Source organism: Lynx canadensis, chromosome B2 (assembly GCF_007474595.2).
Source record: "Lynx canadensis isolate LIC74 chromosome B2, mLynCan4.pri.v2, whole genome shotgun sequence".
In the NCBI taxonomy this organism is placed as follows: Eukaryota; Metazoa; Chordata; class Mammalia; order Carnivora; family Felidae; genus Lynx; species Lynx canadensis.
The window spans coordinates 91,148,395-91,166,292 of NC_044307.1; the positions used below are offsets into that span (position 1 = coordinate 91,148,395).

The following is a 17,898-nucleotide window of genomic DNA, read 5'->3' on the forward strand; positions in this document are numbered from 1 at the left end:
AACAGAAAAAAGCACAGTAATTGGAAATGAACACACTTTAAATTTTTGACCTGTATGAGCATTGACAACGCTCTCTCACAGGTATTACGGTGAAGGAAACAAGCAGATGTGGCATCTGAGGTGGAGAAAAGCTTAGTGTTTTACTCAAAGTCACAGATCTAAGTGGTAAAACTTTGCTCCCATGCAGCCAAATGCGGTCCCTACATATCAAAGTGCCCCAGGGCAGTGCTTCCCAAACCTTCAAGTCCTTAAAAATCATTCGGGGTGCTGGGTAAAGGTACAGATTTTGAGACCTCTCCCCCTGAGATTCTGATGCAGTCATTCTGATAAGTACGGCCAGGGAATCTGCACTCCAAAAGGCATTGCAGGGAATTCTGCCGGACTGAGTACATAGACCATATGAGAGCAGTACGTCACGCAATGTATTATGTAAGGTGGATATTCTGGGGCTGAAAAATGGCACATGGGGAGAAATGATTGATTTCAGAAGACTGACTCTTGCCGCTTAAGGCCAGTTGAGAAAGCAGGATTCATGAATGACACGGACACATTAGTAATATAAAAGATATGTGTGGTGGCGCATGCCGGTGTCTGGTGTGAAGCATTTGAGAATGGAAACCAAACACTATACCTTGTGGAACCCAAAGTGGACTCTCTGCAAGCTGACTTGAAGCACATACTCTTGATCAGCATGCAATTTGATCCACCTGTTGTCATTTCGTTTGTCTGAAGTCAGAGTTGTGATAGAAAGTTCACCATGTCCTTCCACTGAGTCATCCCACCAGCCTTTAACACTTAGGCCAACATCTATCACCGGCAAGTGGGATAAGAAATTCCATGCCTGAATAAAAAAAGAGGAAAAGATAATAAAGGGATGGTTAATGTCAAATGCACTGATCAAGTATGAAACAGTGTGCTTTGAAAAAAATCAACCTTTTTTTTTTTAAATGAAATTTTTTGTCAAATTGGTTTCCATACGACACCCAGTGCTCATCCCAACAGGTGCCCTTAATGGTCACCACCCACTTTCCCCTCCCTCCCACCCCCCATCAACCCTCAGTTTATTCTCAGTTTTTAAGAGTCTCTTATGATTTGGCTCCCTCCCTCTCTAACTTTTTTTTCCTTCCCCTCCCCCATGGGTCTTCTGTTTTGACATTAATTCTAGATTCAATGCAGTTGTGAGAACTAACACAGAGAGATCCTGTGCACCAATTTGCCAGTTTCCTCCAATGGTAGCATTTTTCAAAACTAAAGTACAATATTAATACAGGATATTGACATGATATAATCCACAGCTCTTGTTCAGATTTCCCAGTTTTTCTTGAACTCATTTGTATGTGTGTCAAACTAGTGTGCTTTTGCTCTTTGTAGTTTAAAGTCTTTATTATTATTATTTTTTTAACGTTTATTTATTTATTTGAGAGAGAGAGAGAGAGAGAGAGAGAGAGAGAGAGAGCAAGCAGGGGTGTGGGGTAGAGAGAGAGAATTCCAAGTAGGCACCCCGGTGTCAGTGCAGAGCCTGACGCGGGGCTCTATCTCATGAAACATGAGACCATGACCTGAGCCGAAATCAAGAGTTGGACACTTAACCAACTGAGCCACCCAGGTGCCCCTGAAGTCTTTTTAAAGGCAACTAAAAAAGTATTAATCATTAGCTACACTGTGACTCTTTCACTGTAAATCCCTCCTAGATATTGAGTGGCTATGGTCTATATTAAACAATAAGTCTAAAAATGCTTGTTTTTAAACTTGTTTGTTTTAGAGAAGCATCGGATCTAATATTTACATGACTTCTAAGGCAGAGAGCATTACTTGGGGATATAAAGGCAACCTGAAAAAAAAAAAAAACGCTGTGATGCAATTGTTGATGTCACTCAGCATCATTCATTGACTATTGTACAAAAATTTTTTTTGTCCATATTCCAAATGTATTCTGAAAGGAAAACATTCCTATATGTCTGTATATCATAAAGAACCCTGTAAGTCTAGGGTCCTTCTGGAAATAAGTATGTATTTTTGGCATTATATTGAGAATACCAATTAAAATGATGCATTTTATTTTATTTATTTTTTTTTTCAACGTTTATTTATTTTTGGGACAGAGAGAGACAGAGCATGAACGGGGGAGGGGCAGAGAGAGAGGGAGACACAGAATCGGAAACAGGCTCCAGGCTCTGAGCCATCAGCCCAGAGCCTGACGCGGGGCTCGAACTCCCGGACCGCGAGATCGTGACCTGGCTGAAGTCGGACGCTTAACCGACTGCGCCACCCAGGCGCCCCTAAAATGATGCATTTTAAAGGGATATAAAATATCTTACTGATTTCATTCTTGCTCTTTAAATGGAAAGATATTTTGAGAAATCAGTATGCATATATCAAGTGACATCTTTATTGAATGAATGAATGAATTCCTAAGTCTACAGAAAGGATGTAACAAAATAAACTTAATGTTGTCATGTTACTTATTGTCATATTTTTCTAATATTTATAACTATGTGGCAATATCACTATCAGTCAAGAAACTTCTCAATATATTGGTTGTTTTAATCAGTTACTAATCAGTTACCTTTTAAGTTAGGTTTTAAGAGTACTTTAATTTTGGTTTTTCTTTTATTTCTTAAATATATACCATAGATTTCCTTATAGGCTTTGATTTTCTGTTTGCTAAGACTTTTAGTGCTGCTGAGTACACCTAATTGAAATGAAGTAGCCCTCGTGAATCAAACTACCCCTTAGGAATTCAAAAAATGTAAATCCAATGCAAATTTTCAATCCAAATACAATCCTATAACTTGTCTTGTGAATCTGAAATGATGTCTGGAATAGATCTTGAAATAGTCAAGGTACAGAATGGTCTACACTGTGCTTCATTCAAGGTAACAGATGGCCCTATCCCCTCCTAGAGCCAACAGTCATTGAGTATAGAAGCTATACTACTTGATGTTCTAAGACTGGCCAGAGTGGAAAAGTGATCAAGGGGACACTTAATACACAATTTCTGTAAAGCATTTAAGTTTGTGAGACAACACAAACAACAATTACTACAGGAAGCAAGACTTCATGTTTCTTTACTTATACTATTAAATTAGTTACCAAGAGGTGTTTCCAGTTATTAGCAACTCATTGGGATTTTACTTTATAAAGCCCCCAAAAGTCAAATCTGGTTTTCATATATATGTAATCTTTCAGTAGCGCTTAAATATTTTTTTTTCATCGTTGGTGTGTACACACATACTTGTTGGGTGTGTGTATGTATACACACACATATATACAAAAAAACATAAGCTATTTTTAAAGAAATTGCTAAGACATTTCAATACCAGCCAAACATATTTATCTGAGGATTAATCTTCATCTATTGAATCAGGCAAGAGCATTGCCATGCATACAATTATTTAATTAGCAGCCAAATCCTCTGCCAGTCAGCAGCCGTTCCAGGCATACTGATGGGGTAGAAGATGCAAATCTCACAGTCATACTGCTTTTTCTCATTACTACTGCAATTAGCACTTAAATTGATGCTTTAAACATACTAATTTCTGGAATAATTCAGGATTTGTATGTTACCTGGGATCGCCTCACTGCAGAGCCGACACCAGATTGCTCTGCAAATTGAAGCACTTTTGAGCCAAATAACCATCATCATATCAGACTGAGCCAATTTGCATTTGGTTTTAAAGATAACAGAATGGCAATTTATGCAAATAAATTAAGTAAGTTTACTTCTGAGTTCTCCCTGAACTAATTATAACAATGTTCTAATTTTTCATCACATCTAAAACTTGGCTTGAAATCAATGTATGTTAGGTTAGAAATCTGTTGTTGCTAACAGAAGCCTTGTTTTGATTTCAATATATTGTTTTTATTCATAATTTTGATGGTAATTTAGTTAGAAAGGTAGGCACTTATTATGAAAATTTAGGTTGTTTTTTTGTGCCAATTTTGAGTTCAACAGAAATTGAACAATCAGACTTCACTGCCTGTTACGCTTTTTCTAAGTCTTGCTCAAAACTAAGTTCCACTGGAAAAAAAGAATGACATGGTTTAGAAGTTTCTTTATCTTAATACTTGCATTTGCAAGTCAGTATGTTAATTATGTTATAAATCCTGAATGTTTGACATGTTTAGGCTAAAACTGCTTAAGACTTAAAAGTCTATATATGCCAAATACTTCTGGCATCATTCATTCATATTTTTGGCCATTCCAAAGACTAGGTTTAGAGAGATGACCTATGTTGTCTTTTACAACACACATTTAGCTCTCTATCTAAGTTATGTGGTAGACAAAAAAGGGGTTTCTTAGAGAAATACTTTAGAACCTAGGAACAATAAGCAATTAAAATAAAGGGGGAGGGCATAAAAAAGTAACTGAGGGAATTGCATGAAAATCTACTCAACTGAAATTTATACCCAAGTGGGTAATATAGCCTAGTGATGGACAAGCTACTGTAGTCCTTTCTAAACTGGTTTAATACATTAATCAGTATTAATACATTAATACATTAATACTTTAATACACAATCAACTTTGAATAATGCCAATGCTACTAATTATTGTCACTGTAACTATTTTTAATATTATTGAGCTCTATTCTATATTAGAAACTACATAACTACATTTTGTTTTTAAAATTTTTATTTTTGTTTTAGAGAGAGAGTGTGCACATGTGCTTGCGCATGTGTGAGCGGGGGAGGGGCAGAGGGAGGAGGAGAGAGAATCTCAGGCAGGCTCCATGCTCAGTGTGGAGCCCAGTGTGGGACTTGATCCCACAACCCTCTCAGATCGTGACCTGAGCTGAAATCAAGAGTTGGACATTCAACTGACTGAGCCATCCAGGCGCCCCATGGAACTACATAAAGCAATTTATATAATAACATCCTGCTTAATTTTCACAAAACTTCATGAGACAGGTATGATGTTTTCATGTTCATAATCATGGCATATGGTAGACAGAATTTAAACCCAGATGAATCAGACTCCAAAACCAATGCTTTAGGTTAGAAAACTCTAGGTACAATTTCCCAGACAGAATAAGGAAGATTTGAAACACAGAAACAATGATCTTACCTGCTTCATTTTTACAGCTGTTAGCTCATTTTCCATCATCGAGCTGAATACATGGTCCTTCCCTCCACAGGCATGGAGCAATTCAGGAAGGCACTCGATGAAGCCATGGCACCCAGTACGTCCGCCTTTTGTGCCTGTGCTCCATTTCCTGAAAAATATTATCAACACTAACTAATTCTTTCCTAGAATAAATGAGAATTCCTAACGATGGTTTACCTGATGACAACAGTTTTTTTAAAATTAAGATTACTATACAACTTTTTAAAGGCTATAATCATTATGTTTCAAAATCAGCCAGCATTCTCTAAGATATCAATCCAAGGCAGTCTGGCTATTATGACATAAGATGTGTAAATCAAATGTGAGCTCAGTAACTACTTAGGGTTTACGGGTAGGGGGTGAATTTCTATAGGAAGGCACTAATGTATACCAGTGCTTCCTGTGGATAAAGCACTGAATTGGAGCCCTGATATTTTTTTTAAAGGATGCGGGCAAATGTCTCTAATATAATTACTTGAGTAAAGTTTTCATCTTAAGTTGTTGGGAACCTACAACGAAAAGTACATTTGGGAATCTTTGAGATTTATGGCACAGAAACACAGTCCACCTAAATCTTACTATCTTGTTTATACAACAAGAAGAAAAATATGATTAAAATTATATTAATAGAGCTTTTTCAGGATGACAGCAAAGAGCTGGATGAAATCTCCTAGACCCCAAGCAGCTTTCCATAACAGCCCTGCGTGCTGTGTCACAGTAGTACTCTTATGTACCTACTTTACTGTTGAAACCCAACTCCCGTAACGCTTAGTACTGTCTTGGAAGGGTTCCTGAAACTGAGCTGCAGACATGAGGTATCTGCTTTTCTCCTCATGCCACCTGCTGCTGGTATGGCTCACTCTCTGAATATGCCTTTTAGTTTCCAGGACATCCCATGCTGGGGGCTCAAGCACCATGGAAATAATTGCCTTGGCACCCAGTACACTTGAGGCCAACTGAGGGACTTTCCCTGGAGACCCCCATGTGTGTGTGAGGTTCTGGTTGGCCTCTGTGTCTAGATGCCTCAAATGAGTGCACGCCATAGTCTAGCTGACAGGCAGCAAGTACATGATGGCAGCCTACAGCCAGACTGCTTTCTTCTGTTTTTCGGTCTACATGACTGTAAACCAACATTTTAGCTGCAAAGTATTTCTCAACTGATGTGAAATGCTAGTGTGAAAGAAACACTTTTATTTAAATACTGCCAATCTTGCTTACAAGATGTACTGTTCTTTTTTTTTTTTTGCTAGAATTTTTGCAGCTATGTAAACAGGACCTACAGGTTAAATAGTTGGATGATAATATAAACTCTTAAATATAGGTTATATCTTGAGCTGCTAGTATATACAACTACCCAGTTTTGGACATTTTGCGGATGTACGATTTACCTTTGACAATGGATTTCCAGATCCCTCAAATCTATTCTGCAATTAGAGAAATAGGTAATTCATTTTGGTTTTGATTACACAGCACTTTCATAACATCTTTTAAAATGAAGGCTGATATTGTAAAGGAATAAATGCAGTTAAAATGGAAATGTAGGTAATGCTGTAAATAGAAAACAATGTAATAGAAGGCTAAAATGAATTGTGATTCAGCTTGTGGTAGATGACCAAATCCCAACTTGAGAAGCTTATATCACTAGCTCATGTCTCCCTCTGGGAGACAGGCATTTTCACTGTAAAGAACCAATATCTTAGGCATAACATAAAATTTAAGCGATCACACATGTAAAGAAAATATTATTTTTGAAATAAAAAAAACCAGTCACATTGAAAATTAAAACAATTACCTGAAAATGTGAAGATGGTGGTGTTCTATGTTTGGTACTGAAAGAAGAGAAGAGTCTTTTAACCACCGACCCTGGATCACCATCTGAACCAGATTGGTGATATTCAGGGCAGTCACCAGCCAGCCCTGGTTTGCAGCCACATCCAACATTGCCTGAACAGGGGGAAAAATGCACATATTACAAGAATACCATGGCCCTTGCCCTCTCCATTGGGGATCTAATGTTAACCTTAACAAAAAGCAAACGAACATAAAATGAGCATGATACCTCTAAATTACTATTAACCAAAATAGAAACCAGAAAGTAAACCACAGTTGGATTGGTAGGAACAACCCCCAAACTCTTGTAGCACTTGTACACCACTTCCTGTAAAGTGCCAAATATTTAGCTGTTTGTAGGGTAGCACATAGAGCCAGGAAATACTGGTACCCAGCAATAAAACAGAGAAAAACTCAATCTACTTTAAGAACAAATACCTATATAATTCACTGCATCAAGAGCACTGGAAGCCGGATTTAAAGAGTGAATCTCTGGAAGTCTTTTCCAAAGTTAGTATCAGTAATAGTAAGGCAATAGGTTTTTTGCCAGAAATTTATTTTCTCCAAAAAGTGGACTAAAGACAGAGCCTCGGTTTTCAATGAAAATAATATACTACACACTTACAAATAGGGCTACTGCCAGTGGTACAAGTGGAAGGATGAGAAACTATTCATATTAGCCTATACATTTAATCTACTGTTTTATGGACAAACAAACGCTGCATTTGCTTAAGGCAAAACTAAACAGTGAAATCTTATTTAAACAAAGGAGAAGTTTACACAGGCAAAGCTATTTCAATTAAATTAGATTCTGGAGAATGCTGACTTAAAGACACATAAGTTAATATCATGATCTGAGGCAGCTACTTTATACAGTTTTAGGAGTGTACTCTCTTGTTTTTGGGAAATGAAGACATAAAGCTAAGAGAAATGACATGTAGTAAATGCTTAAAATGATAGTTTCATGGTAAAGAGTTCAACAATAAAATATTTATGAAAATGTTGTAAAAACCTATTAGAATATTTTTGGAAATAATTTTTTAAGGTTTATTTATTTTGAGAGAGAGGGAGGGAGGGAGGGAGGGAGGGAGAAAGAGAGAGAGAGAGAATATATATCCCAAGCAGGCTCTGTGCAGAGCCTGACGCGTGGCTTGATCTAATGAATAGTAAGATCATGATCTGAGTAGAAATCAAGAGTTGGATGCCTAACTGACTGAGCCACTCAGGCACTCCTGGAAATAATTTTTAAGGCATATTATGCTACTAAAACTAATTTGCCATATTACTTAATACTACTGAGGCAGACACATTTTTCTTCTAAGTTTTGAATTTCCTATTCTGTGTTTTCTAGTTTAAGAAAGAGTACAATAGTTTAAAAAACATCTGGCTAAACCAGTCTGCTGTCTTTTTAAACACATTACAAGGAAATGGGTCAACATTTCTGGATATCATGGTTATTATGATGAAATGGTCAAATGGGGTTTTAGCACCCATGAGTCCTCTATATATGAAAAAGCCTCATACTAATGCAATACATACATTTATATGTACGTATATGTGTATATCAATGTGTATACTTGTATGAATGTACATGTTTATCAATCTAGGGAAAATTGGCTTGCATTCTTCCCGTTTCTCTGCACAGTTGATTAAAATACTCTGTTTTTCTTTGAAGCGTATGAGACAAAAAGATCATGAGGAACACTGTACTCAGACCAAAGGGGGAAAAAAAACCCCAGCATTAGTTCACAAGTCACAACTCTTGAGTTATGTAAGGGAATCGAAAAGAAAAAAGAAATGAATAATTATACCTAATGCAGATCATGATGGTGTTAGAAGTTGTAATGTGGGTAACTATGGCGATTTTACATTATAACTTGACTGGAAATAAATTCCAGACCAAAAGCTCACATACATGAAGAGCTCGATGGATGGACCATATGTTTTTAACTTTGAAGTTTTCATGATGAAGTTGAAAGATTTCATAAAATTTATGAGCATTCCCCACAATTTTTCATTGTATGATCCAGATGTGAAAATGTAAAAAATCATGCAAAGTGATTGCTTACATGAAGTAAATGAAAAGCCATGTCATGAATTGAAAACTATTATTTCTCTTGTTTTAATTTAGAGAAAAGGCAGGTAGGGAGATCAAGAATCTGGAATAAAAAAAGGTTTTGCAACCACCCAAATGTGGTGAGCCAAGTGTTGCTCTCTGCTCAATCACTCTCGAGTTGGGCCTGTTTTCTCTGCACCCCTCACCCCCCACCTCTACCACTGCCTTACTGTAGGCCTTCATCACCTCTTACCTGGAATATTAATAACTACCCCTTTATTCTCATCTCATATAATTTTTCTTCAATCCATGTTTTATATGGTTACCAAAGTAAATCATCACAGAGATGACACTGATTGTGTCATTTGTCTGCTTACATTTCTTTGATGGCTTCTCATGGTGTAGAGGACAATGCTAGCTAGCACTTCTCTGCATGATAGTTCTGGTCTGTGATCTAGCCCGTCCTGGCTTATCATTCTGGCCCCTTTCTGTACTCCTAAAATAGCAATACTAAACTACTGCTATTTTCCCACTTTTGTCCTTGCTCTTAATGTTCTCTTTCTGCAAATCCTGCTCTGTTTACCCGGGAAATTCTGATTCATCCTTCAAGTTTAGCTCAAATGCTACTTCTTTTTTTAATGTTTATTATTTTTTTTGAGAGAGAGAGGGAGAGAGAGAGAGAGAGAGAGAGAGAGAGAGAAAGCACAAGAGAGGGAGGCACAGAGAGAGAGAGAGACACAGAATCTGAAGCAGGCTCCAGGCTCCAAGCTGTGAGCACAGAGCTCGCTGAGGACGCGGGGCTCAAATGCACAAACTGTGAGGTCATGACCTGAGCCAAAGTCGGACGCTTAACCGACTGAGCCTCCCAGGTGCCCCTCAAATGCTACTTCTTACTGTGAAGTCTCCCTGATTCTTCCAGATGGATTGTAGGTATTTCTTTTTCTGTGCATCTGCTGCTCTGGACACATGCCACCATTACCCTATTGTGATTCTTTGTTTACATATCTGCCCTTTAAACTATAGATTTCTTGGCAGCAAGAATTTAGAAATATTCTGTTAACTCTAGCCCAGTGCACTCAAAGAGTATTGTGTGTGTGTGTGTTGAAGAATATTGGTAAAAAACCCAATTACAATGATTATAACAACTTCTGCCTAAATTATTGCAAACTTTCTGAAGGCAGTGCAGTGTAGGAAAAATATTACAAGCTTCGGTGTCAGATAGACATAGATTTGAATCCTAATTTTGTTCCAATTTCAAGGTGTTATTACATGTCCTTATAGGGGAACTATATAGGTACAATGAGGTAATATACTAAGTAAGGTATCTAATATACTGCCTGGAACACAGATCTCAACAAACAGGGGCCTATTTCTAAAGTTTTTCCATGATAAAATGAAAAGAACACTCTAAAATAGTCCATTTTTTCTAACAAGGATTTCCTTTGGGCCTTTTGGCGTGAATTTCTGCATCGAGAAGTATAGGGCCTTGAGGCCCAGAGCATGCAAGGTCAGGAGCAGATGCATGGAATGGGCAAAACAGTTCATCAGGGGAGGTGCCAATTATAAGATAGTCAGGGAACAAGGCTAACGACAGTCCCTGAGGCTCCGGCCAAACTGGTGGATGTGGGCTTGGTTCTCAGTTTGAGTGGTCAAGCCCTGGTTACTGTTCAGAGGTATACCCCTAAAGAAGCTAAGGCCAGGGGATGGTCCAGGTAAATGGACTTGAGGGTCCTAGTAACTTGTAGTGATGTATCTCCGCATGACTGAGCCTACGATGGATTCCCTGTGTCTCATGGTCCTTTGTAGCAGTCCTCCTGACAGATAAAACCTAGTAGGTATGCTCCTTCCCAGAGTGGGACTGAATTTGGTAACAGCTGGAGATCACGGCTCAGTTCCCCAACTCATCTCAAAGTCCCTTACAGAGATCTAATACCAAACAACAAAGGTGGTTTTAGTACATTGAGGAGATATAACTCTGTGGATATTTTTTACCAGCTTAACATTAATATTAGGCAAATACTTAATCCCCCTTTATCTTTCATCCACTTTCTACTTGGCATGCTACCTACTACAGGGCAAAACTAGGATAATTCTAAGTGTAGGGGAAAATGGATGGGGGCTGACTCTGTGTATGAGACTTTCTCCTACTAAGTTGGAATGAACTTCAATTGATTGTTGATTGAGAACTCTTTGTCATTTCCAGCTGTGACAAAATGGAAATATAATTTCTAGCACTGTATTCATTTATAAAATTATACTACTATTAAAATATTGTCATAATTAATAGAAACAGTGGAGCTGTCATTTATTCATAGGAGACCAGGGGTTTTAACCGAGGTGCCACTATGGAGCCAGGTGAAAAGTCCAGGTAAAAACTAAGGAACTTCTGCAGTATGTGGCTTTATGCCAAGGTAAACCACCACCACCACAAACTACAAAAATCAACCCACCCCTCACTCCCATAAACAACGACAAGTTTAGAAAATGGACACTCTCTGGAAGGAAATTTTTTAGACTCTTGGAGTCCTGGAGCCAAAGGCATGCTTTATGACTTGAATACAACTCATGTCCTGAACATTTATTTTGAATCAATTTCAAGAATTCCCTAAGCATATATCAGACTTGGTCTTAGCATTTAAATTCAACCACATTTTCACAGTGGTGTTACTACTTCTGCAAAGGACAGATTTGTCCAAATCTAGAGATATTTTTCATACCTTCTGCTATCATAGATTATATTTAACAATGCAAGCTTGACAACATGTCTCTCCATATATTATATCAAATAAAATTTCATTCAATCATTAAAAGTCCTAAACAGTGAATTATATTATTCAAGTCAACCTGCATAGACTATATGTGTATATGGTGTCGGGAAAATACTTGCATAATAGTGCAGAGACTATAAAACACTTTCGTAAATAGCTCAACTTTGATTGTTAATGATACCAAGTGTGAGGCAGGGATTAGTAATCATTCTCCTTTCACAGAGAAACTGAAGCTCGTGAGTTCAGTGACCATGCAATCACACCACTCAAAAGTGAAATTAAGACTTGATCTTGGTTTGCCAATCAATTACCTGGGTGCATTACACTATATTTTATTACCTTTGAATGATTTACATTTACCTTGGCTTTTTTTAAATTTTATTTTAAGTAGGCTTCACACCCAACCTGAGACTTGAACTCATGACCCTGAGATTAAGAGTCTCATGCTCTACCGACTGTGCCAGCCAGGTGCCCCTACCCTGTATTATTTCAAGAAGAATTTAAAGTGGTTTACATGTGTCCTTTCCCCCCCTACATAATGGAAAAATAGAAACTCCAGACAAATTAGGAGTTTGATCAATTATTGTCTCTGAACGAATTTTATCAACACAATTTTTGAAAAAGTAATTTTCGAATACATTTGAATCCATAATTTGATTATAAGTACATCTTAATATTTGATATACACGTATTATGTATCATTTGGAATCCAACTGAATTCTGGGTTTAAATGGTTCAAGGGTAACATAGGAACTTTGAGTACTGTGACCGAATTAAGTCAACTTCATTGCAAGAAAATAGAATCACTGAACACTAAAGAAAAGCTATCATTCAAGATACATCAAATGGCATTAACAGGTGGATAATAAGATGTAGTTCTAAGGTCCATTATTTAACATTTTCTAAATTTAGTTTGAAAAGTCTGTGAATTAGTCCTCACTGTCATCAAGAGTCTGTGGCTGTAGAGAGTACATATGGAGAGGACAGATGATGCCCCAGCTCTTCTACCCACAGCCCCCTTACCATTCTGACTCGTACCCTCTCTTCTTCCTCTCTTTATCCTTTGCTCTCTTTAAGGAACTTTTTCTCTTTTCCTCACATCTCCTGCTAGTCACCCTTGGGTATCTAGTTGCAGTGTACAGATTGCAACAACCACGTGAAAATAAGATCATGACAAAGGCTGAAATGGTTAGATAATGTTGCCATTTCTGTTCAAATTAGAGGACATAAAGATAATATATTGACAGAACTTAAGAGAAAGGTTTAGTCTAGAATGGGAGAAAAAGATTTTCATTAATTTACAGAAGTTACTATTTATGGAATGTCATGATAATGCAAAATACTATGGAAAGATCATAAAAAATAAGTAAATAAAAGTCTGTGAAACTCATAGCCAAGAGGAACCTAAGGAGATATGACAACTAAATGTAATGTGGTACCTTTAATGGGGCCCTAGCAAAGAAAAAGGACATTAAGTACACTAAAGAATTCTAAGTATGACTTTAGTTAATAATAATGTATCAATATGGGTTCATTAATTGTGACAAATGTACCTTATTAATGTCAGATGTTGCTAACAGAGGAAAACTGGGTGTGGAATATATAGGAACTCTCTGTACTCTCTTTGCAACTTTTCAATAAATCTAACACTGTTCTAAAATATAAAGTATTAAAAAAAAAAAGACTATGGAAATTCATCCTAAGCAGCTTGTTAGAACATTCGTTGTTACACATCTGCTAGAAAATGCACTATTTAGTTCAAGAGCTCCCAGAAGTTTTACAATGATGGGAAAAACTGAAAGAAAAAAAAAAAAAGCTTTTCTTGACAGAAAGGCATACTCTTTTAAAGGTTGAGGTCAGCTGCAAGTAATGATACAATATTTTGTCAATAATTAAAATGCTACAAGTACATTTATAAGAATCCTTTTCAATAGCAACAGTTGTTCACTGGAACTTTCTCCTGAACTTTTCCCCCCAGAAGGTTAGCATTCAGGAAGCTCAGCTGCTGTCTAACAAACTTAATTAATCAAAAAGTCATTTCCGAGCTGTAACTATGAGTAAAAGCGCTTCAAGTGTGCTAGCAAGCCTACAAGTTAATCAAAATGCTAATGCAGTACAAATTAAAGTTGTGATTAACATTTCACAGTAGCTGCTTAAGTGAGTTGATCACACAAATGGGTTAAGCATTACTCATTTCCTATAGCCCCAACCGGGAAAAGGATTGTTATGTGGGTATGAGGACAGGAGCTGGGGGTAGAAGGATCCTTCATAATAGCATCACATCATCAATAAACCGTCACCACATTGTCATACAAAAGCTTACAGGTAGAGTCACCCAGGGGGAAATAGCCTTCCAAATTATATTATAGTGCTTGAAGGGAGATTGCCTGTAAATCCACAAGAATAAGTAAAGGTGTTTAACACCTCAAAATCCACACATTTGTGTTAGTTTTGGAAATGCTACATGCATTTAGCTCTGTGTTGCTTCTGGGGAAGGAAATGGTACCTTGTTTCAATGTTGTTTCCTGTGTTCTACTGAGGAATTAAAATGTAGCTCTCATACATGAAGAAATAACCACTATCTGGATGATGATTCTATTTTTTTTTTTACTACATTTTTATTTTAATTCCAGTATAGTTAACATACAAGGTTTATATTAGTTTCAGATGTGAAACAGAGTGAGTCAACTGGATGATGATTTTGCACCATAGTATGGATCTTTGCATTTGGAAGATTAATCCTTCAGGATTAAATTCATTTAGCATTATTTGCTTTTAAATACTCATCCATTAAGAAATTTTCATCAGGCTTCCATGGCAAGATATGAGCTCCTGGCAGTCTTGCCAGGAAAGCAGCCTGAATTAGACTTCCCTGTTTCCATGAATTTGATAAGGTCACACTAATGTTTACAATAAACAGACTACATTTGTTGGTAGACAATTCAGATTTGGCAGATAATCTCAAAAACATTGTGAGAATCCACACATAATAAATCTCCCTTTTCAATCCTCTCCTAGTAAATAACTTGAAAGGAAAAAGAGAAATATTTATTCATTCCATTCATCATAATATATTGAAATACACTACATGCCAAGAACTATATCCAAGTTACCTTAACAGTCAGTGATGTTATAAATAGTTATTGATAAGGTTCCAGCCTATCTTGGATGATGCAAAATCCTCCAAATGTATGCTCAGAGTATTAATATTCCTTAAAATATCCATAAAACAGATATATTTAAAACTCAGTAGTGTAATTTTCATTTTAGGATCCTTTAAAAATTTGAGTTGCAGCAATTAAATATTTATTTTTTTTTAAACTCTTCAGATTATAGATCTCTAAATATGTATAATCCAATTTTGGAAGTCTAAAAATTATTTATTTATAATCCACCCATCTTTTTCTTAAAATGATTTGAAGAAGCTTTCTGAAGTCTATTGTGCTGTACTACCCATTTAAAGATAATCTTTTCATTTGGTCTAATTATAAGCATTTAAAAGTGTGAAAGGATTCTAAGAATATACAGAAGCTTTTATCTATCATTTACTATATCAAAACATTTCTTACAAGTATTGGATTAGCGATTTGACCAAGTACTTCTTTTGTTAAGCTTAGCAATACCTGGCCTATTTCTACTGCTAACTGTATTTGACTCTACAATTCTAAAACTTGTTCTCTTCATTGACACTGACATTCTTCAATACATTGACAACCCACTAAGCATGTGCTTAGTGCACCCATAGGTAAATACTCCTCAAAGGTTACGTTAGTCTTGCTTCATGGCAGTTCTATCTCCTGGCGTCATACAGTGTTTTCATGCTTTTTAATCTACTACAAATGGAAATCATTTGTTAATGGAAATACAGAGCCAGCTATAGTCATAGTATTTCTCAGTTAAAAAATTAAATCACTCATATGTGGAATTTAAGAAACAAAACAGATGAACATAGAGGAAGGGAAGGAAAAATAAGATAAAAACAGGGAGGCAAATCATAAGAGACTCTTAAATACAGAGAACAAGCTGAGGGTTGTTGGAGGAGAGGTGGGTGGGGGGATGGGCTAAATGGGTAATGGGCATTAAGGGGGGCACCTGTTGGCATGAGCACCAAGTGTTGTATGTAAGTGATAAATCACTGGTTCTACCCTGAAACCAATACTATACTGTATGTTAACTAAATTGAATTTAAATAGATAATGTACTCTAAAAAAAATAAAGTCAATGAAAAATACTCATATCATTGTATCATCTTTTGTTTCCCTTATCCTATTCTTTCCAGTTTTCAGACTTGAATATGTACATACATACATATCTTAAGCTTATCAATTAAAATCTTTTAAAAAATAGATTGAAAATTCAATGTGTTTTCAGAATAGCTGTGGGTTATAAAGAAGATAAAATTGATATGAGATGTAATACACTTTAAGTTTATTGGAAATGGTTTATAGAGAGATAAAGATGTCAAATTATTGTTTGAAGTTTGGGTTAAAGAACAATTTCACCAATAAACTTTCAGGGATTTGTTTTTGCAAACTGAAGAAGGTTTTCTGAAAGGAGAAAAGTATATACATCTATTCAATTCATAGATTTCCTCCCCTTTATTTATGGCTAGCACCATTCATGACAATTGATAAAGCCTATTAAAGCATGTTAGATGGTAACTAGACTACAGTGGTGATCATTTTGCAACGTATACACATGTCAAATAACTGTGCTGCACACCTGAAACTAACATAATATTGCATGTCAGTTATCCCACAATTAAGGAAAAAATTCTCCCTGCTTTGGTACTAATAAGACCCAAAAGAACAAAAGCATGTTAACATTAATTTGTGTGGCAGATGAGCTACATATTACTTTCTGTGTGCAAGAGAAGAAAGGCTGGAAACAGTAGTTCAAAAAGACCTGGGCATTAAGGAAAATAATGTGAAATCACAGCTCTTTTATTAAAGTTAGATGCAAGGGCACTGGGGTGACTCAGCTGGTTAAGTGTCTAACCCTTGATTTAGGCTCACGTCATGATCTCACGGTTCGTGAGATCAAGTCCTGCACAGGGCTCTGCGCTGACGGCATGGAGCCTGCTTGGGATTCACTCTCTGCCTCTATCTCTACCTCTCTCTCTCTCAAATAAATAAACAAATATTTTAAAAAGGTCAGATGCAAGAATTTACACCTTACCTGCCAGAGTATACCTTTTAGGTACTGAATCCCTAGATTATTACCAAAGCAGGCCCTCTTGTTTACCTTTGCCTACCTCCATGAGGGCAACAAAACATGAATTCGATCTATATAAACATGTGCCTTGCTTGGTATGCAGAACACAGAACTTTCCACTATTCCTCGATAGTAAAGGGGAGATGTCTGCTATTTTGGGGGAATTGGTAGTTCTGTATCTTGAGGCAAGGAATCTCTGAGATTGCTTATTGCTACTAGAAGTTTGAAGCTTTTCAAAAAGAATCAGTGTGATGGACAAAGTCTGCCTTTAGGGGAGCTCCATTAGTTGTTAGTTGTGATTAACCAGTGAAAGAAGCCAAGAACCTAACCTAAGCAGCACTGAAGAATGAAAGAGAAACATAAGATATGTGTATATGTGTTTTAATAGTACACTTATGCATAGCTTCTTCTAGTATGCATAAAACATGTATATTTAAAATATATGCATACTAATATATTATATGTACTTTTTGTCCATATGTATACATATGTAGATGTAATACATTGTATTTTATATATATATACACACATACATATATATACATACATATATACGTATTTATTTATTTATTTATTTTATTGGGTTATTTTGTAATTATGATGGCATTTCTCCTTCCCTTGATGGTTATATCAGCAATCTGTCTTTCCTCCATTGTTTCCAATTTTTGTGGTTTTCAGAAAGAATGTGGGGAAGTAAATGGTTAATTCACTGGTCTATCTAGAATGATATAAAAAACTTGAGAAATAGCATAAGCAGTTATATAAAAAAGGCAAACAGCATATCTACTGGAAACTGTGGAGTGATGTGATATAATACAGCAATTACAAATATCAACCATATTAACAACTTGCTCTTAGAACTGGTTAAAGGAACTATAGACCACTGAAAGGGAACTAAGTAAATAAAAGAAGGTGATTTTAGTA

The 17,898-nt window shown here is 36.4% G+C and overlaps 1 protein-coding gene across 1 annotated transcript in view; it reads right to left on the reverse strand.

Moving 5' to 3' along the window:
• ASCC3 (activating signal cointegrator 1 complex subunit 3) overlaps positions 1 to 17,898 on the reverse strand; it is a 362,261-nt gene that overhangs the window by 5,392 nt on the left and 338,971 nt on the right. The window contains 3 exon segments of the mRNA XM_030317096.1: positions 632 to 841; positions 5,068 to 5,215; positions 6,899 to 7,050. Of these exon segments, the coding sequence (XP_030172956.1) occupies positions 632 to 841; positions 5,068 to 5,215; positions 6,899 to 7,050 (510 nt within the window).